This window comes from Poecilia mexicana, unplaced genomic scaffold (assembly GCF_051168715.1).
Source record: "Poecilia mexicana isolate PSO_F unplaced genomic scaffold, ASM5116871v1 scaffold_1, whole genome shotgun sequence".
In the NCBI taxonomy this organism is placed as follows: domain Eukaryota; kingdom Metazoa; phylum Chordata; class Actinopteri; order Cyprinodontiformes; family Poeciliidae; genus Poecilia; species Poecilia mexicana.
Window position 1 is genome coordinate 5,026,421 of NW_028263370.1, and position 21,562 is coordinate 5,047,982.

Consider the following 21,562-nt stretch of genomic DNA (forward strand, 5'->3'; position numbering starts at 1 on the left):
ACTTTTCTGCCTTTCCAGTCCGCTTGAAAAAAGAAGAAAAAACTCGGCAGGAGCTGGATAAGGCAAAGCGCAAGTTGGAGGCAGAGTCCAACGACTTGCAAGAGCAAATAGCTGACCTGCAGGCCCAGATCGCCGACCTTAAGGCTCAGCTGGCCAAGAAGGAGGAAGAATTACAGAACGCGTTGTCCAGGTGACGCCCTGCATTTGCAAAACGTTCATACCCCTTGGACTTTTACTGATTTTTCTTGTCTTGTTATAAAGTATTATTTGAATTTATGTGATGGGCATAATTCTGTTGCTCTATTCATGAGGTGGAAGAAAAATGGTACGTCGTTTCAAAAAGATTTTTTACTAACGATCAGAAAAGGTTGGCTTTCATTTGAATTCAACAACCTTCATTCAGATTGTCCTAAATAAGATCAAGTTAAGCTGATTTCTCTCAGAAGTATTTTAGCATATAAATTGAATCTGCCTGGCCAGAATTGAAAGAATGATGGAGTTAAATTTAACTTTAAATATCGTTTTTAAGGTTTTGACACAATCTCAGGTGCTATTCATCCATTCTGAGAACAGTGGTGAGTAAAATGTCAGGCTTTGGGTGTTCGAAAGGTTTGTGCATGATGCAAATTAACTGTTTATATTTTAAACTGGACATTAAGCGAAAGTATCGTCTTTCCTTTGTCTTCCACACCACAAATATGCAGGTAGTTGTTTATTTACATAAAATGAAACTTGGAATTGCAACGTGACAAATAAACCAGATCTCAAAAGTAACCAAGTATTGGCTTGAGTTCAAGTTGACGCCAGGTTTACCCCCATTTCTCGTAGGTTAGAAGATGAGACGGCCCAGAAAAACAACGCTCTGAAGAAGATCAGAGAGCTGGAGGGTCACATCTCCGACCTGCAGGAGGACCTCGACTCGGAGCGAGCGGCCAGGAACAAGGCGGAGAAGATCAAGCGCGACCTCGGCGAGGAGCTGGAGGCGCTCAAATCGGAGCTGGAAGACACTCTGGACACAACAGCAACTCAACAAGAGTTAAGGTTGGTCAAATGGAAATGAAAAGAACATGTTAAGAACAGCTTTTCTTTGTAAAAAAAAAAAAAAAAAAAAAAACATAAAAACTGTTGTGCCTCGCCGTCCATCTGCAGAGCCAAACGAGAACAGGAGGTGACCCTGCTGAAGAGGGCCATTGATGAGGAGAACCGCACGCACGAGGCCCAAATACAGGAAATGCGACAGAAACACACCCAAGCTGTGGAGGAGCTGACTGAGCAGCTGGAGCAGTCCAAACGAGTACGCCTGGGTCACTAAACACACGCCCAGTGTTTTTTTTTTTTTTTTTTTTTTTATCCCACTAGATGCTAATGTCACCATCTTCTGCTCAGGTGAAGTCCAATCTGGAGAAGGCTAAACAAGCTCTGGAGAAGGAAACCTCTGAGTTAACCATGGAGGTGCGCTCACTGACTCAGGCCAAACAGGACGGGGAGCACAAGAGGAAGAAGCTGGAGGGTCAGGTGGCAGATCTGCAGTCGCGCTTCTCTGACAGCGAGAAGCAGAAGGCTGAGCTGGGAGAGCGCTGCTCCAAGATCACTGCAAGTTATTTTCTTCTCTTTTTGTTCCCCTTTTTTTTTTTTATTAAAAGCACCAGTGCAGAAATAAAGTGGGAACTTTAAAGTATCAGGGTGCAGAAATAATTGAGAATTTTCTCTGCGCAGGTTGAACTGGAGAGCGTAACGAACTTACTGAACGAAGCAGAGGGCAAGAACATCAAGCTGAGCAAAGATGTGACCAGCCTTTCTTCGCAGCTCCAAGACACGCAGGTTTGTGCTGAAACGTGTGTAACTTTTTCCGGCGTGAATGTTTTCCAACGGCGCAAGTTTGTGATGAAAGCAATGACTCTCTTGAGCCGCTGTGCATCTGCAGGAGCTGCTGGCCGAGGAGACGCGTCAGAAACTGCAGATCTCTACAAAGTTGCGTCAAGCAGAAGACGACAAGAACAGCCTGCAGGAGCAGCTGGAGGAGGAGATGGAGGCCAAGAGGAACGTGGAGCGACACGTTTCCACCCTCAACATCCAGGTCAGGAGTCACATTTACCTTTTCCACACAGTTGTTGTTTTTATAAATGTAGAAAACCGAGTTGAGTGTAAAAACAACATAGTCTTACTATTTTTTGACAGTTGTCAGATGCCAAGAAGAAAATGGAAGAGATGTCGGGCAACATAGAGCTTCTGGAGGAGGGGAAAAAGCGACTGCAAAGAGACCTGGAGGCGGCCAACACTCAGTTCGAAGAGAAGGCCTCGGCATACGATAAGCTGGAGAAGACCAAGAACCGCCTGCAGCAGGAACTGGAGGACACATTGATGGACCTGGACAACCAGAGACAGATTGTGTCCAACCTGGAGAAGAAGCAGAAGAAGTTTGACCAGGTGAATATCACCAGAAAACAAAATCTTTTTTTTTTTTTAATTAGACAAAAAACAATTTAAATTTGAATGTTTAGGAAATGCATCTTATAAAAGTGCATCCAGTTCTTGATTTCATCATCTCTGACCTTCAGATGCTGGCCGAGGAGAAGAGCATCTCCAGTAAATACGCAGATGAGAGGGATCGTGCAGAAGCCGAGGCCAGAGAAAAGGAAACCAAGGCTCTGTCGCTGGCGAGGGCCCTGGAGGAGGCCCAGGATTCCAGAGAGGAGCTGGAGCGGGCCAACAAGGCTCTGAGGGTGGAGATGGAAGACCTGATCAGTTCCAAGGATGATGTGGGAAAAAATGTTAGTTCTTAAAACGTCTGCCAGCAGATTTTGGCCTTGAATTGACTTTCAGCCTCCCGGTTAATCTGAAAACGTGCCAACGGCAGGTTCACGAGCTGGAGAAGTCCAAACGAGGCCTGGAGGCCCAGGTGGACGAGATGAAGACCCAGCTGGAGGAGCTGGAGGACGAGCTGCAGGCGGCCGAAGACGCCAAGCTGCGTCTCGAGGTCAACATGCAGGCGCTGAAGGCCCAGTTCGAACGAGACCTTCAGGGACGGGACGAGATGGGAGAGGAGAAGAAAAGGCAACTGGTCAAACAGGTCAGAACCGGGACGGATTCCATTTAGCCCGGCGTTGAAAGAAACTTCATTGCTTGATGGTAAACGGCGGTCCGTACCGACTGCAGGTCCGCGAGCTGGAGACGGAGCTGGAAGATGAACGTAAGCAGAGGGCCCAGGCCGCAGCAGCCAAGAAGAAGCTGGAGACGGACATGAAGGATCTGGAGGGACAGATCGAGACGGCCAATAAGGGACGAGACGAGGCCATCAAGCAGCTCCGCAAGCTCCAGGTGAGAGTGAGGAGATGAAGGAGCATGGACGGATGCTCCTTCATCTTGTCTTGGTAGGTTTTGATACATTTGTGCACTTATAATGTCTATTTTTTTTTTTTTTCCACAAATTATCTCTACAAGGAAAGATTTTTCAAGTCGTTGACAGTATAAACTCTGAGAAGGAGCCCTGCAACTGATTGCTTGGTTACTCTGCTACAACCATCTGTAGTTACTACAACACTAGAAGTGCCTGGCTCCACGTAAACATCCCAAACGAACAAATCTTGTTGACGTATACCTCGTCACTCCCTGTTTTTATCTGCGTTTCTGGATCCAGGGTCAGATGAAGGACTACCAGAGGGAGCTGGACGATGCTCGTGCTGCGAGGGAGGAGGTTCTGTCCACAGCGAAGGAGAGCGAGAGGAAGGCCAAGAGTCTGGAGGCTGAACTCATGCAGTTGCAGGAGGTGATAAGATGGATTCCTAACAAGGTAAAAAATCTCTGTGCCATCAGAGGACGCTTAGTAACAGGAAGCCCCTCTAATCTGTTTCCAGGAGCTGGCTGCAGCCGAAAGAGCCCGGAAGCAGGCAGAGGCCGAGAGAGACGAACTTTCTGACGAGCTGGCGAGCAACTCTTCTGGAAAGTGGGTGGACGATTTCTGCTTTTCTTTGTCCGTGGGGATAAACGGAGCTCACGTTTGACATTTTCTCACTGTGATCCACGAGTTTAGATCCGCACTGGCGGATGAGAAACGTCGACTTGAAGCCAAGATAACCCAGTTGGAGGAGGAGCTGGAGGAGGAGCAGGGCAACATGGAGATCCTCAACGACAGGCTGAGGAAGAGCGCGCAGCAGGTTGACCTGATCCCGTAGGAGCCGCTCGGATCGCGGCGAAGTGAAAACTGCCAGCCCCGAATCTTGACTCTGGATGCGTGTCTTCATCAGGTGGAGCAGCTGAACAACGAGCTGCAGACGGAGCGCAGCGCCTCCCAGAAGAACGAGAGCGCTCGGCAGCAGATGGAGCGCCAAAACAAGGAGCTGAAAGCCAAGCTGCAGGAGATGGAGAACCAGGTCAAGTCCAAGTTCAAGTCCTCCATCTCTGCCCTGGAGGCCAAGGTGGCACAGCTGGAGGAGCAGCTGGAGCAGGAGAACAGGTTGGGGAAAAATAAAATCCTTGTATAGCTTTCAAACATAACCTGTTTGACTGCTGGTCTTGCGTTTTGACTGATCAAACCTAAATGACTCTTAATTTACAGTAAGGGTTGAAATCACACAAAGTAGCAGTCTGATTGGTTTTAAAATATCACTTTCTAACTTTATACACCATTTTATTTGTTTTATTTTTCACTTTTTTTTGGTATAAAACTCTTTTCTATCACTTTAGAGATAAGCAGGCATCTGCCAAGAGCATGCGCCAGAAGGACAAGAAGCTCAAAGACATGATGATGCAGCTTGAAGATGAAAGGAAACAATCAGAGCAATACAAGGATCAGGTAAAAACACCCAAACAATCTGTAGTAAATAAGGATTTCTTTGTTGTTGTTTTTTTGTTTTGTTTTTTTATGCAAAAACAAAAAGAGGCCTGAAGTATCCATTGCAGACATGGTGAAAATCACATTTTCATACATAAATAAATATCAGTAGCTATCAGATGATCAAAAATGTACTCTTTGATTCACTAGCTTGCAGAAAAGGTGAGATTTAACTGCATGAATAAAGTTTCTTTTGAATGTGCCCAGCTGCCATGGTTGCAAAGCAAACCCAAATTATCACTCCCCAACACCGTGCTTAGCAGTTATTAGGTTTAGGGTGTTTGTGTTGGTACGTCGTTTTAGTTTTTGCCAGAAAACACCGCTTTGGCAGCGAGATTTATTGGGGCCTGCCATAAGCAATGCATAGGGAGAGCAGTGACTGACCTGCGAAGCAGGTCAGTCACTGCCTCCATGCATTGCATGGCAGGCACCTATTGTTCTACACCCAATAGAATGTCTGTTTATTATTGGGGCATGCCATTAGCAATGCATAAGGAGAGCAGTGACTGACCTGCGAAGCAGGTCAGTCACTGCCTCCATGCATTGCATGGCAGGCACCTATTGTTCTTCACCTAATAGAATGTCTCTTTATTGGGGCATGCCATTAGCAATGCATAAGGAGAGCAGTGACTGACCTGCGAAGCAGGTCAGTCACTGCCTCCATGCATTGCATGGCAGGCACCTATTGTTCTTCACCTAATAGAATGTCTCTTTATTGGGGCCTGCCATAAGCAATGCATAGGGAGAGCAGTGACTGACCTGCGAAGCAGGTCAGTCACTGCCTCCATGCATTGCATGGCAGGCACCTATTGTTCTACACCCAATAGAATGTCTGTTTATTGGGGCATGCCATTAGCAATGCATAAGGAGAGCAGTGACTGACCTGCGAAGCAGGTCAGTCACTGCCTCCATGCATTGCATGGCAGGCACCTATTGTTCTACACCCAATAGAACGCCTGGATATTATTATTATTATAACAACTTCTTCCATTACCGTTAATGCGGCTCGTACCGCTGCGTGCCCACCCACAAAAGTGGTATCAAAACGTGTGTCTCGATCCCGGCATTGGAGCTATTACTTTTATTGGGGATCGGAGTTACGACGGCGACGTAAAAAGCGAAAAACGAGCGAAATTTCCAACTGCCGAAACCTTAGAGTGTAACTGAAACCAACTGCCGCTTTTTAGAGTGAGAAAAAGAGTGGAATTTTGACCCCAAAATAATTTTGAAATCGCTCTCATGGGTGCAAAAATTGCTCTATTGGTATGAAAGTCGGTCATGACATTGATACGAATGCCTGCTCCGGTAAAATGTTTTCAAAATTTCCCTAGGGCTTATGGTTTTCGGTCCAGGTGCTTCAGAGCAAAGTTTTGGGACAGGATAACTGACGCTCCTCTCCAGTGTTTTACATACATTTCTGAAAAATCTCTGAGCTCAGCGCACACCATTTTTCTCTCATCACTGCAATTACTGTGATTGAGCTACAGATATGAATCGCGGTAATAGATGAGATGAGAAATAGCCCTCTCATATGCTTCAAACGGTTTTTGGATCGGACTTACGGAACCCGAACGGGAAGCAGTCGTTCGGACTGCTTTTTCCATTAAAACTGACTGGGTGTCTCATAAAGATAGATAAGTCTGACACACACAGGGCACTTTCATCACTATAGCAACAGAATGCAGAGAGGGAGAACTGCTGGGGTTTGGACTACAAAGACTCTGTAGTTCTAAATATGGCGGAACACTTTAATGCAGAGGGCAGAGCAGAAGGTCAGAACTACAACATGGCGGAACACTCAATTATTACAGAGGAGGCCTGAGCTGGCAGTTAGAACTACTTCCTGTTTTGGGCATTATACAGGTGGATTAACCAAACCACTGTTACACATTGGATTAGTGTGGTTATGAAAATTAAGTTTACTGAAAGTTTCAAAATAAAACTCTGAAAATTGCACTGACAAAAGTGCATCGCCGTAGGCGATGCAAAAATGAAAATCTTTTTTTTATGTTTTTTTTCTCAGGATAGTGAACTGCCTTGCGCAGCAAGGCAGTTCATTAACATTAGCATTTCATGGTTGTCTTAAAGATTGAAATCCTTCCCCAGCTTTCTGTCTCACACACACAGCAGTTGGCTGAGGGCCAATCGCTAGAGCAACAGAATCCAGAGAAAGGCTGCTGGTTTGGACTACAAACCAGCAGCCATAACTGCCATAACTGTAGTTCTATCTATGGCCAAGACTCAGTTAAAACAGAGGCCTGAGCAGCATGTCAGAACTACAACATGGCGGAACACTCAATTATTACAGAGGAGGAGTTGGCTGGTATTATAAACAACTTGTGCTTTGAGCATTATATAACTGATTTAACCTGATCACTATTACACATGAAATTAGTGTGGCAATTTCAAATGAAGCTTATTGAAAATTTTCAAAATAAAAGCCTTGACAATTTTTACATCATGTAATTGCTCTTTTTACATACATTTCTGCAAAAAGTTCTGAGCTCAGCGCACACCATTTTTCTCTCATCACTGCAATTACTGTGAATGAGCTACAGATATGAATCGCGGTACTAAATGAGACGACAAATAGCCCTCTCATACGCTTCAAACGGTTTTCGAATACGTATCACGGTTCCCGAATGGAAAGGAGTTGTTCGGACAGCTTTTTGGAGTGAAACTGGCTGGCTCAAACAGATAGAATTGTTTCTCCCCCTGTCTGGAGAAACACAGGGGGAGGCTTGATCACTATAGCAACAGAACACAGACAAAAGCCAAACTGCTCCTTAGGACTACAAAAACACCATCTTTGTAGTTCTAAACACGATGGAACACTTTACTACAGAGGCCTGAGCAGAAGGTCGGAAGGTCAACATGGTGGAACCCTCAATCATTACAAAGGAGGGCTGAGCTGGCAGTTAAGAAGTAAATAATGGTGGAACTCTGACTTATTACAGAAAGAAGGTGAGCAGAATGTTATAACTACAGACAGGGCAGAATGTTCTGGGCATTATATATGAACTGGTTTAACCCAACCACTGTTAGACATGGGATTAGTGTGGCCATTTAAAATGAAGCTTACTGAAAATTTCAAAATAAAAGCCTGAATATTCCTCTCAGGCCTTTATTATGTTTTTCTCTCAGGTTAGTGCAGAGAGAACTACAGATTTAAATCGTGGTTCCATCGGAGACAAGAAATTGCCCTCTTATATGCTTCAAAAAGTTTTCGGATTGCTCTTATGGATGCTGAACAGTAAGCCGCTTTGATCAGAAAAACTAACTGCTTCAAAGAGTTGCTGCACTCCTCTCATGCTAGTGCAACGCCGTAGGCGTTGCAATAATATTAAGCTTTTTTCGCATTTTTTTTCCTCAGGGTAGTGAACTGCCTTGCGCAGCAAGGCAGTTCATTAACATTAGCACAAGATTGTGCACAACATTAGCACAAAATTTAGCATTTTACTGCCCCCACTAGTGCACTGCCTTGCGCAGCAAGGCGGTGCACATCCTAACATCCTAACATCCTACATGAATATTAGTCTTCACGCTAATATTAGCATTTTGGCTTATGCATTAATTTCAACATACTGAATGGTACAGGTGCAGTTTAGTCAACATGTTTCTGACTCACCACAGGTTATTGACTACATTGAAGCTTTCTTTAGCATTAATGCTAATTTTTTGCATTAGAACGCTTGATTAAAAACCGACGGGCACACTTTGGCATGCCCCTTAAAATTTCTGCGGAATTTTCTAGTTGGGGCCTGCCATAAGCAATGCATAGGGAGAGCAGTGACTGACCTGCGAAGCAGGTCAGTCACTGCCTCCATGCATTGCATGGCAGGCACCTATTGTTCTACACCCAATAGAATGCCTCTTTATTATAGTTGGGGCATGCCATTAGCAATGCATAAGGAGAGCAGTGACTGACCTGCGAAGCAGGTCAGTCACTGCCTCCATGCATTGCATGGCAGGCACCTATTGTTCTACACCCAATAGAATGTCTGTTTATTATTGGGGCATGCCATAGCAATGCATAAGGAGAGCAGTGACTGACCTGCGAAGCAGGTCAGTCACTGCCTCCATGCATTGCATGGCAGGCACCTATTGTTCTACACCCAATAGAATGCCTCTTTATTATAGTTGGGGCATGCCATTAGCAATGCATAAGGAGAGCAGTGACTGACCTGCGAAGCAGGTCAGTCACTGCCTCCATGCATTGCATGGCAGGCACCTATTGTTCTACACCCAATAGAATGTCTGTTTATTATTGGGGCATGCCATAGCAATGCATAAGGAGAGCAGTGACTGACCTGCGAAGCAGGTCAGTCACTGCCTCCATGCATTGCATGGCAGGCACCTATTGTTCTACACCCAATAGAATGCCTCTTTATTATAGTTGGGGCATGCCATTAGCAATGCATAAGGAGAGCAGTGACTGACCTGCGAAGCAGGTCAGTCACTGCCTCCATGCATTGCATGGCAGGCACCTATTGTTCTACACCCAATAGAATGTCTGTTTATTATTGGGGCATGCCATAGCAATGCATAAGGAGAGCAGTGACTGACCTGCGAAGCAGGTCAGTCACTGCCTCCATGCATTGCATGGCAGGCACCTATTGTTCTACACCCAATAGAATGCCTCTTTATTATAGTTGGGGCATGCCATTAGCAATGCATAAGGAGAGCAGTGACTGACCTGCGAAGCAGGTCAGTCACTGCCTCCATGCATTGCATGGCAGGCACCTATTGTTCTTCACCTAATAGAATGTCTCTTTATTTATATATATCTTTATTTTTCTTCCATTACCGTTAATGCGGCTCGTACCGCTGCGTGCCCACCCACAAAAGTGGTATCAAATCGTGCGGCTCGATGCCGAGAAGGGAGCTATTATTTTTATTGGGGATCGGAGTTACGATGGCGACGTAAAAAGCGAAAAACGAGCGAAATTTCCAACTGCCGAAACGCAGAGTGTAACTGACACCAACTGCCGCTTTTTTAGAGTGAGAAACAGGGTGGAATTTTGACCCCAAAATAATTTTGAAATCGCTCTCATAGGTGCAAAAATTGCTCTATTGGTATGAAAGTCGGTCATGACATTGATACGAATGCCTGCTCCGGTAAAATGTTTTCAAAATTTCCCTAGGGCTTACGGTTTTCGGTCTAGGTGCTTCAGAGCAAAGTTTTGGGACAGGATAACTGACGCTCCTCCCCAGTGTTTTACATACATTTCTGAAAAATCTCTGAGCTCAGCGCACACCATTTTTCTCTCATCACTGCAATTACTGTGATTGAGCTACAGATATGAATCGCGGTAATAGATGAGATGACAGATAGCCCTCTCATATGCTTCAAACGGTTTTTGGATCGGCCTTACGGATCCTGAACGGGAAGCAGTCGTTCGGACTGCTTTTTTCATTAAAACTGACTGGGTGTCTCATAAAGATAGATAAGTCTGACACACACAGGGCACTTTCATCACTATAGCAACAGAATGCAGAGATAGGGAGGACTGCTGGGGTTTGGACTACAAATACTCTGTAGTCCTAAGAATGGCGGAACACTTTAATACAGAGGGCAGAGCAGAAGGTCAGAACTACAACATGGCGGAACACTCAATTATTACAGAGGAGGCCTGAGCTGGCAGTTAGAACTACTTCCTGTTTTGGGCATTATACAGATGGATTAACCAAACCACTGTTACACATTGGATTAGTGTGGTTATGAAAATTAAGTTTACTGAAAGTTTCAAAATAAAACTCTGAAAATTGCACTGACAAAAGTGCATCGCCGTAGGCGATGCAAAAATGAAAATCTTTTTTTTATGTTTTTTTTTCTCAGGATAGTGAACTGCCTTGCGCAGCAAGGCAGTTCATTAACATTAGCATTTCATGGTTGTCTCAAAGATTGAAATCCTTCCCCAGCTTTCTGTCTCACACACACAGCAGTTGGCTGAGGGCCAATCGCTACAGCAACAGAATCCAGAGAAAGGGAAATCTGCTGGTTTGGACTACAAACCAGCAGCCATAACTGCCATAACTGTAGTTCTATCTATGGCCAAGACTCAGTTAAAACAGAGGCCTGAGCAGCATGTCAGAACTACAACATGGCGGAACACTCAATTATTACAGAGGAGGAGTTGGCTGGTATTCTGAACTACTTGTGCTTTGAGCATCATATAACTGATTTAACCCGATCACTATTACACATGAAATTAGTGTGACCATTTCAAATGAAGCTTATTGAAAATTTTCAAAATAAAAGCCTTGACAATTTTTACATCATGTAATTGCTCTTTTCACATACATTTCTGCAAAAAGTTCTGAGCTCAGCGCACACTATTTTTCTCTCATCACTGCAATTACTGTGAATGAGCTACAGATATGAATCGCGGTACTAAATGAGACGACAAATAGCCCTCTCATATGCTTCAAACGGTTTTCGAATACGTATCACGGTTCCCGAATGGAAAGGAGTTGTTCGGACAGCTTTTTGGAGTGAAACTGGCTGGCTCAAACACATAGAATTGTTTCTCCCCCTGTCTGGAGAAACACAGGGGGAGGCTTGATCACTATAGCAACAGAACACAGACAAAAGCCAAACTGCTCCTTAGGACTACAAAAACGCCATCTTTGTAGTTCTAAACACGATGGAACACTTTACTACAGAGGCCTGAGCAGAAGGTCGGAAGGTCAACATGGTGGAACCCTCAATCATTACAAAGGAGGGCTGAGCTGGCAGTTAAGAAGTACATAATGGTGGAACTCTGACTTATTACAGAAAGAAGGTGAGCAGAATGTTATAACTACAGACAGGGCAGAATGTTCTGGGCTTTATATATAAACTGGTTTAACCCAACCACTGTTAGACATGGGATTAGTGTGGCCATTTAAAATGAAGCTTACTGAAAATTTCAAAATAAAAGCCTGAATATTCCTCTCAGGCCTTTATTATGTTTTTCTCTCAGGTTAGTGCAGAGACAACTACAGATTTAAATCACTGCCCTCTTATATGCTTCAAAAAGTTTTCGGATTGCTCTTATGGATGCTGAACAGTAAGCCGCTTTGAAACTAACTGCTTCAAACTGTTAGAATTCTGTCTCTCCCTGTGTGTCTCACTAACATGATAGTTGAGCTGCTCTTTAGAACTACAATGACTGAAGGTCAGAACTACAACATGGCGGAACTCTCAGATACCACAGATTAGGGCTGAACTGGCATTTAGAACTACTTGCTGTTTTGGGCATTATATAGTTGGATTAACCCAACCACTGTTACACATTTTATTGCTGTGGTCAATTAAAATGAAGCTTAATGAAAATTTCAAAATAAAAGCCTTGATATTTTTCACATCAGCTTTGGGCTTTATGTGAATGGTTTAAACAAACTACTGTTACACATTGAATTGGTGTGGTGGTTAAAATGAAGCCTACTGAAAGTTTCAAAATAAAAGTCTGCATATTCCTCTCATGCTAGTGCAACGCCGTAGGCGTTGCAATAATATTAAGCTTTTTTCGCATTTTTTTCCTCAGGATAATGAACTGCCTTGCGCAGCAAGGCAGTTCATTAACATTAGCACAAGTTTAGCATTTTACTGCCCCCACTAGTGCACTGCCTTGCGCAGCAAGGCAGTGCATTAGCATTAGCATTAGTCTTTTCCCTAAAGGTAGCTATTAGCTAATTTTCTTACTTATTAGCGATGTTCAGTATACTGAATGGAGTAAATCAATGACAGAAAACATGCTAGTGATGCCACACATCCTACATGAATATTAGTCTTCACGCTAATATTAGCATTTTGGCTTATGCATTAATTTCAACATACTGAATGGTACAGGTACAGTTTAGTCAACATGTTTCTGACTCGCCACAGGTTATTGACTACATTGCAGCTTTCTTTAGCATAAATGCTAATTTTTTGCATCAGAATGCTTGATTAAAAACCGACGGGCACACTTTGGCATGCCCCTTAAAATTTCTGTGGAATTTTCTAGTTATTTATTTTTCTTCCGTCACCGTTAATGCGGCTCGTACCGCTGCGAGAAACCCCACAAAAGTGGTATCAAAATGTGCGGCTCAATCCCGGGAAGGGAGCTATTATTTTTATTGGGGATCGGAGTTACGACGGCGACGTAAAAAGCGAAAAACGAGCGAAATTTCCAACTGCCGAAACCTTAGAGTGTAACTGAAACCAACTGCCGCTTTTTAGAGTGAGAAAAAGGGTGGAATTTTGACCCCAAAATAATTTTGAAATCGCTCTCATGGGTGCAAAAATTGCTCTATTGGTATGAAAGTCGGTCATGACATTGATACGAATGCCTGCTCCGGTAAAATGTTTTCAAAATTTCCCTAGGGCTTACGGTTTTTGGTCTAGGTGCTTCAGAGCAAAGTTTTGGGACAGGATAACTGATGCTGCTCCCCAGTGTTTTACATACATTTCTGAAAAAGCTCTGAGCTCAGCGCACACCATTTTTCTCTCATCACTGCAATTACTGTGAATGAGCTACAGATATGAATCGCGGTACTAAATGAGACGACAAATAGCCCTCTCATATGCTTCAAACGGTTTTTGGATCGGCCTTACGGATCCTGAACGGGAAGCAGTCGTTCGGACTGCTTTTTCCATTAAAACTGACTGGGTGTCTCATAAAGATAGATAAGCCTGACACACACAGGGCACTTTCATCACTATAGCAACAGAATGCAGAGGAAGGCACAGCTGCTGGTTTGGACTACAAAGACTCTGTAGTTCTAAACATGGCGGAACACTTTAATACAGAGGGCAGAGCAGGAGGTCAGAACTACAACATGGCGGGACACTCAATTATTACAGAGGAGGCCTGAGCTGGCAGTTAGAACTACTTCCTGTTTTGGGCTTTATACAGGTGGATTAACCAAACCACTGTTACACATTGGATTAGTGTGGTTATGAAAATTAAGTTTACTGAAAGTTTCAAAATAAAACTCTGAAAATTGCACTGACAAAAGTGCATCGCCGTAGGCGATGCAAAAATGAAAATCTTTTTTTTATGTTTTTTTTCTCAGGATAGTGAACTGCCTTGCGCAGCAAGGCAGTTCATTAACATTAGCATTTCATGGTTGTCTCAAACATTGAAATCCTTCCCCAGCTTTCTGTCTCACACACACAGCAGTTGGCTGAGGGCCAATCGCTAGAGCAACAGAATCCAGAGAAAGGCAAATCTGCTGGTTTGGACTACAAACCAGCAGCCATAACTGCCATAACTGTAGTTCTATCTATGGCCAAGACTCAGTTAAAACAGAGGCCTGAGCAGCATGTCAGAACTACAACATGGCGGAACACTCAGTTATTACAGAGGAGGAGTTGGCTGGTATTATAAACTACTTGTGCTTTGAGCATTATATAACTGATTTAACCTGATCACTATTACACATGAAATTAGTGTGGCAATTTCAAATGAAGCTTATTGAAAATTTTCAAAATAAAAGCCTTGACAATTTTTACATCATGTAATTGCTCTTTTTACATACATTTCTGCAAAAAGTTCTGAGCTCAGCGCACACCATTTTTCTCTCATCACTGCAATTACTGTGAATGAGCTACAGATATGAATCGCGGTACTAAATGAGACGACAAATAGCCCTCTCATACGCTTCAAACGGTTTCCGAATACGTATCACGGTTCCCGAATGGAAAGGAGTTGTTCGGACAGCTTTTTGGAGTGAAACTGGCTGGCTCAAACACATAGAATTGTTTCTCCCCCTGTCTGGAGAAACACAGGGGGAGGCTTGATCACTATAGCAACAGAACACAGACAAAAGCCAAACTGCTCCTTAGGACTACAAAAACACCATCTTTGTAGTTCTAAACACGATGGAACACTTTACTACAGAGGCCTGAGCAGAAGGTCGGAAGGTCAACATGGTGGAACCCTCAATCATTACAAAGGAGGGCTGAGCTGGCAGTTAAGAAGTAAATAATGGTGGAACTCTGACTTATTACAGAAAGAAGGTGAGCAGAATGTTATAACTACAGACAGGGCAGAATGTTCTGGGCATTATATATGAACTGGTTTAACCCAACCACTGTTAGACATGGGATTAGTGTGGCCATTTAAAATGAAGCTTACTGAAAATTTCAAAATAAAAGCCTGAATATTCCTCTCAGGCCTTTATTATGTTTTTCTCTCAGGTTAGTGCAGAGAGAACTACAGATTTAAATCGTGGTTCCATCGGAGACAAGAAATTGCCCTCTTATATGCTTCAAAAAGTTTTCGGATTGCTCTTATGGATGCTGAACAGTAAGCCGCTTTGATCAGAAAAACTAACTGCTTCAAACAGTTAGAATTCTCTCTCCCTGTGTGTCTCACTAACATGATAGTTGAGCTGCTCTTTAGAACTACAATGACTGAAGGTCAGAACTACAACATGGCGGAACTCTCAGATACCACAGATTAGGGCTGAACTGGCATTTAGAACTACTTGCTGTTTTGGGCATTATATAGTTGGATTAACCCAACCACTGTTACACATTTTATTGCTGTGGTCAATTAAAATGAAGCTTAATGAAAATTTCAAAATAAAAGCCTTGATATTTTTCACATCAGCTTTGGGCTTTATGTGAAATGTTTAAACAAACTACTGTTACACATTGAATTGGTGTGGTGGTTAAAATGAAGCCTACTGAAAGTTTCAAAATAAAAGTCTGCATATTCCTCTCATGCTAGTGCAACGCCGTAGGCGTTGCAATAATATTAAGCTTTTTTCGCATTTTTTTCCCTCAGGATAGTGAACTGCCTTGCGCAGCAAGGCAGTTCATTAACATTACCACAAGTTTAGCATTTTACTGCCCCCACTAGTGCACTGCCTTGCGCAGCAATGCAGTGCATTAGCATTAGCATTAGCCTTTTCCCTAAAGGTAGCTATTAGATAATTTTCTTACTTATTAGCGATGTTCAGTATACTGAATGGAGTAAATCAATGACAGAAAACATGCTAGTGATGCCACACATCCTACATGAATATTAGTCTTCATGCTAATATTAGCATTTTGGCTTATGCATTAATTTCAACATACTGAATGGTACAGGTACAGTTTAGTCAACATGTTTCTGACTCACCACAGGTTATTGACTACATTGCAGCTTTCTTTAGCATTAATGCTAATTTTTTGCATCAGAAGGCTTGATTAAAAAGCGACGGGCACACTTTGGCATGCCCCTCAAAATTTCTGCGGAATTTTCTAGTTGGGGCCTGCCATAAGCAATGCATAGGGAGAGCAGTGACTGACCTGCGAAGCAGGTCAGTCACTGCCTCCATGCATTGCATGGCAGGCACCTATTGTTCTACACCCAATAGAATGTCTCTTTATTTATTGGGGCATGCCATAGCAATGCATAGGGAGAGCAGTGACTGACCTGCGAAGCAGGTCAGTCACTGCCTCCATGCATTGCATGGCAGGCACCTATTAATCTACACCCAATAGAACGCCTGGATATTATTATTATTATAACAACTTCTTCCATTACCGTTAATGCGGCTCGTACCGCTGCGTGCCCACCCACAAAAGTGGTATCAAAACGTGTGTCTCGATCCCGGCATTGGAGCTATTATTTTTATTGGGGATCGGAGTTACGACGGCGACGTAAAAAGCGAAAAACGAGCGAAATTTCCAACTGCCGAAACCTTAGAGTGTAACTGAAACCAACTGCCGCTTTTTAGAGTGAGAAAAAGAGTGGAATTTTGACCCCAAAATAATTTTGAAATTGCTCTCATGGGTGCAAAAATTGCTCTATTGGTATGAAAGTTGGTCATGACATTGATACGTATGCCTGCTCCGGTAAAATGTTTTCAAAATTTCCCTAGGGCTTACGGTTTTCGGTCCAGGTGCTTCAGAGCAAAGTTTTGGGACAGGGTAACTGACGTTCCTCCCCAGTGTTTTACATATATTTCTGAAAAATCTCTGAGCTCAACGCACACCATTTTTCTCTCATCACTGCAATTACTGTGATTGAGCTACAGATATGAATCGCGGTACTAAATGAGACGACAAATAGCCCTCTCATATGCTTCAAACGGTTTTTGGATCGGGCTTACGGATCCCGAACGGGAAGCAGTTGTTCGGACTGCTTTTTTCATTAAAACTGACTGGGTGTCTCATAAAGATAGATAAAGTCTCTGACACACACGCAGGGCAGTTTCATCACCATAGCAACAGAATGCAGAGATAGGGAGAACTGCTGGTTGGACTACAAAGACTCTGTAGTTCTAAATATGGCGGAACACTTTAATACAGAGGGCAGAGCAGAAGGTCAGAACTACAACATGGCGGAACACTCAATTATTACAGAGGAGGCCTCAGCTGGCAGTTCGAACTACTTCCTGTTTTGGGCATTATACAGGTAGATTAACCAAACCACTGTTACACATTGGATTAGTGTGGTTATGAAAATTAAGTTTACTGAAAGTTTCAAAATAAAACTCTGAAAATTGCACTGACAAAAGTGCATCGCCGTAGGCGATGCAAAAATGAAAATCTTTTTTTTAATGTTTTTTTTTCTCAGGATAGTGAACTGCCTTGCGCAGCAAGGCAGTTCATTAACATTAGCATTTCATGGTTGTCTCAAAGATAGAAATCCTTCCCCAGCTTTCTGTCTCACACCCACAGCAGTTGGCTGAGGGCCAATCGCTATAGCAACAGAATCCAGAGAAAGGAACTGCCATAACTGTAGTTCTATCTATGGCAAAGACTCAGTTAAAACAGAGGCCTGAGCAGCATGTCAGAACTACAACATGGCGGAACACTCAATTATTACAGAGGAGGAGTTGGCTGGTATTCTGAACTACTTGTGCTTTGAGCATCATATAACTGATTTAACCTGATCACTATTACACATGAAATTAGTGTGACAATTTCAAATGAAGCTTCTTGAAAATTTTCAAAATAAAAGCCTTGACAATTTTTACATCATGTAATTGCTCTTTTTTGTGTTAGAAAACCGTTTTAACCAAACCACTGTTACACATGGGATTAGTGTTGCCATTTCAAATGAAGCTTACTGAAAGTTTCAAAATAAAAGCCTGCATACTCCCCTCACGTCAGTGCACCGACGCAGGCGGTGCAAAAATATTCTTCTTTTATGTTTGCAGCAAGGCAGTTCATTAACATCAGCACAAACATTAGCATTTCACTGCCACCCACTAGTGCACTTCCTTGCACGCATTAGCATTTTAACTAAAATAAGCTTTTAGCCAATTTATTTACTTATTAGCCATGTTTAGAATACTGATTGGACTGAGTCAATGGGTGACATCATGGTGGTGATACCCCACATTCTACTGATACCATTCATGCTATTATTAGCATTTTGGCTAATTTTACCGTATGCAACATACTGAATGGTACAAGTACAGCTTAGTCCACATGCTTCTGACTCTCCACAGGTTATTGACTACATTGAAGCTTTCTTTAGCATTAATGCTAATTTTTTGCATCAGAACGCTTGATTAAAAACCGACGGGCACACTTTGGCATGCCCCTTAAAATTTCTGTGGAATTTTCTAGTTTATATCTTTATTTTTCTTCCATTACCGTTAATGCGGCTCGTACCGCTGCGTGTACCCCCACAAAAGTGGTATCAAATCGTGCGGCTCGATGCCGAGAAGGGAGCTATTATTTTTATTGGGATTCTGTGTAAAAATGACGACATAAATTTAAAAAAACCAAAAAACTTTAATCTGAGGAACTCGCAGCATCACTAAGATTTCTCTCTGAAACACACACACAGGACAGTGGAGGTCAGACTCCAAAACTCTTTTTAACTCCCCCTCACAGGCACAAATAGCGGCCTATTGATGTCAAACTTGGTCATGACATAGATACACATGCCTGCTCCTGTAAAATGTTTTCAAAATTTTCCTAGGGCTTATAGTTTTTTGTCAGGGTCCTGTAGACCGACGTTATGTGTCTCACAAATATAGAAACCAGCCTGTCTGAAAGACAGTGCCAGCCCAGGTGCAGATCATTAATTACCATAGCAACGGGCCGCAGACAGAGGCAGTGAGTATTCCCACAGCGCTGAATCAGATCTCACAATGCATTGTGGGAAGAATACATATTTCGTGTGACTATTCATGTTTTGCTTACATAAAATTATTACTTGTCTGAATTTTTGAGTGTAAATTAAAATCTTTTCTAAGAAAATTGAAATAGTTTTTAGAAATTAACTATTAACAACTTTCTTCATGTTTTTTATTTTGGACCATGAGTAAGAACCACATGTGCGAAGCTTATAGTCGTCGGTCTCAGATTGAATTTCACTGACTTGGGGTTTATATCCTGTTTCCCAATGGTGACTCATATTGTCATAATACCCCTGACAATATTTACAGTTACTGTGTTCTAGTGGTGAAATAAGTATGTCAGACTGCTTTTATTTCTTTTCACGGCTAATTTGAAACGCTGGGGTTAAAGCGGAGGGCACACTTGGCAGGCCCCTTAAAATTTCTGCGGAATTTTCTAGTTATTATAACATCTTCTTCCATTACCGTTAATGCGGCTCGTACCGCTGCGAGAAACCCCACAAAAGTGGTATCAAAACGTGCGGCTCGATCCCGACATTGGAGCTATTACTTTTATTGGGATTCTGTGTAAAAATGACGACATAAATTGAGAAAAACGAAAAAACGTGAGTCTGAGGAACTCGCAGCATCACTAAGATTTCTCTCTGAAACACACACACAGGACAGTGGAGGTCTGACTCCAAAACTCTGTTTAACTCCCCCTCACAGGCACAAATAGAGGCCTATTGATCTCAAAGTTGGTCATGACATAGATACACATGCCTGCTCCTGTAAAATGTTTTCAAAATTTTCCTAGGGCTTATGGTTTTTTGTCAGGGTCCTGGAGACCGACACTGGGTGTCTCACAAGTATAGAAACCAGGGAGAGAGCCAGCCCAGGTGCAGATCATTAATTACCATAGCAACGGGTCCTAGACAGAGGAGTAGTCACAGCGCTGAATCAGATCTCACAATGCATTGTGGGAAGAATACATATTTCCTGTGACTATTCATGTTTTGCTTACATAAAATTATTACTGATCTGAATTTTTGAATGTTAATTAGAATCCTTAGTATGAAAATTGATCTTTTTTTTAGAAATTAACAATTACCAACTTTATTCATGTTTTTTTTTTTTATTTTGGAACCATGAGTGAGAACAACACGTGCGAAGCTTATAGTCGTCGGTCTCGGATTGAATTTCACTGACTTGGGGTTTTTACCCTGCTTTTTAATGGTAACTCATATTGTCATAATACAATATTTTCAGTTACTGTGTTGTAGTGGTGGGGTAAGCATGTCAGATGTGCATACATCTATTTTTCATGGCAAACTTGAAAAGCTGGGTTTAAAGTGATAGGTGCAGTTGGCAGGCCCCTTAAAATTTCTGCAGGAATTTTCTAGTTCTCTGCTGCAATTGTCGAGGTGACTTTGTGCACACACACACACACACACACACACACACACACACAAACTTGCTAGCAAAAACTTCAAAATAAAAAGCAACATGCTCTCAGTTAGGATATTACTTTTGCTAATCCACCAGGCGGAGAAGGCAAATACTCGCATGAAGCAGCTGAAGAGGCAGTTGGAGGAGTCTGAGGAAGAGTCTCAGCGCGCTACAGCGGCCCGCAGGAAGCTGCAGCGAGAGCTGGATGAAGCCACCGAGGCCAATGACACCATGAGCCGCGAGGTCAGCTCCCTCAAGAACAAACTCAGGTAGGACGGTTTTCTTTTGACCTCATTTATGGGTTTGTTTTATCCTCAACACTAATCAAAGGAGCTGGTCAACGTACTGCCATTGAAAATGTACTTGTAGTCCTCAAATTAGTTTTACAGTTTGTCATAGTACCAGCACTTCTGTTATATACAGAAATTGGTGGTTTCAGAAAACACACAAACTTGAGCTTAACTGTGATGTGGACGGAAAAGGAAGCACAACTTTAAGAATTTCTACAAATAAAACCCTAAAAAAATTGTGGATGAATCATGTTTTTTTGTTTTCTTTTTTGGAGACACACATTTTGCTACAACTATGGCTACATAGTTGTAGCAAAATATCTTCCCCCTACAGGTCTTCAGAGGCATGTCTCTAAAAATGGACCCTATTGACTGCAAACCAATCTGAACAATCTTCGATTGTTCGGATTGGTCCAAACAATCGAAGAGTATCGGACAATTGTCAATTATTGCTAAAGATTCTCTGTTGGAGTCGCACATCATTTTCCTTTAACTTTACAGTTATGTGCTACTTTCTGACATACAATCTCCTAAAGACATTTAAATTTGTGGCAGCAAGAAGAAAAAAAAGTGAAAGTTCAAAGGGTCTGAAACTTTATGTACTTTCTTTTAGACATCCAGGTAGTGACAACCTTCCTGAAAAGGATGAATCTACAAAACAACGGACATAAAAAAATAAATGAATAAATAAAAATTTGTGATTAAAAGTTTTGAAGAAGCTGTGCACTTTCTTGAACAATGCTTTCAACAGAGTCCCTGGATTTAATTGAGATTGAAAATTGTTCAGTTTGACTGAAGAGTGACTCTCCACTACAAAACTATTCCTGGACATTTATATCCATGAAAGATGTTTCCATTTGCTGAGTCGAAGCAAAACGATCCTGTCCCTCTCTATTGCAGAGGCAACCCTGAGCCTAAGGAGTGACACCGCAGGTACCTCTGCATTAAAAGTTCC

At 42.6% G+C, this 21,562-nt stretch overlaps 1 protein-coding gene across 2 annotated transcripts in view; it reads left to right on the plus strand.

Annotated features, from left to right (window-relative positions):
* Nucleotides 1–21,562, plus strand: part of myh11a (myosin, heavy chain 11a, smooth muscle) — a 46,175-nt gene that overhangs the window by 23,008 nt on the left and 1,605 nt on the right. For both annotated transcript variants that reach the window (XM_015001806.2, XM_015001807.2), the window contains 16 exons: nucleotides 19–190; nucleotides 829–1,041; nucleotides 1,150–1,294; nucleotides 1,387–1,593; nucleotides 1,717–1,821; nucleotides 1,925–2,077; nucleotides 2,179–2,427; nucleotides 2,559–2,771; nucleotides 2,858–3,070; nucleotides 3,157–3,318; nucleotides 3,638–3,766; nucleotides 3,855–3,943; nucleotides 4,031–4,154; nucleotides 4,245–4,453; nucleotides 4,684–4,792; nucleotides 20,414–20,586. In XM_015001806.2, coding sequence (XP_014857292.2) covers nucleotides 19–190; nucleotides 829–1,041; nucleotides 1,150–1,294; nucleotides 1,387–1,593; nucleotides 1,717–1,821; nucleotides 1,925–2,077; nucleotides 2,179–2,427; nucleotides 2,559–2,771; nucleotides 2,858–3,070; nucleotides 3,157–3,318; nucleotides 3,638–3,766; nucleotides 3,855–3,943; nucleotides 4,031–4,154; nucleotides 4,245–4,453; nucleotides 4,684–4,792; nucleotides 20,414–20,586 — 2,665 coding nt within the window. The remainder of the gene's footprint in view (nucleotides 1–18; nucleotides 191–828; nucleotides 1,042–1,149; nucleotides 1,295–1,386; nucleotides 1,594–1,716; nucleotides 1,822–1,924; nucleotides 2,078–2,178; nucleotides 2,428–2,558; nucleotides 2,772–2,857; nucleotides 3,071–3,156; nucleotides 3,319–3,637; nucleotides 3,767–3,854; nucleotides 3,944–4,030; nucleotides 4,155–4,244; nucleotides 4,454–4,683; nucleotides 4,793–20,413; nucleotides 20,587–21,562) is intronic.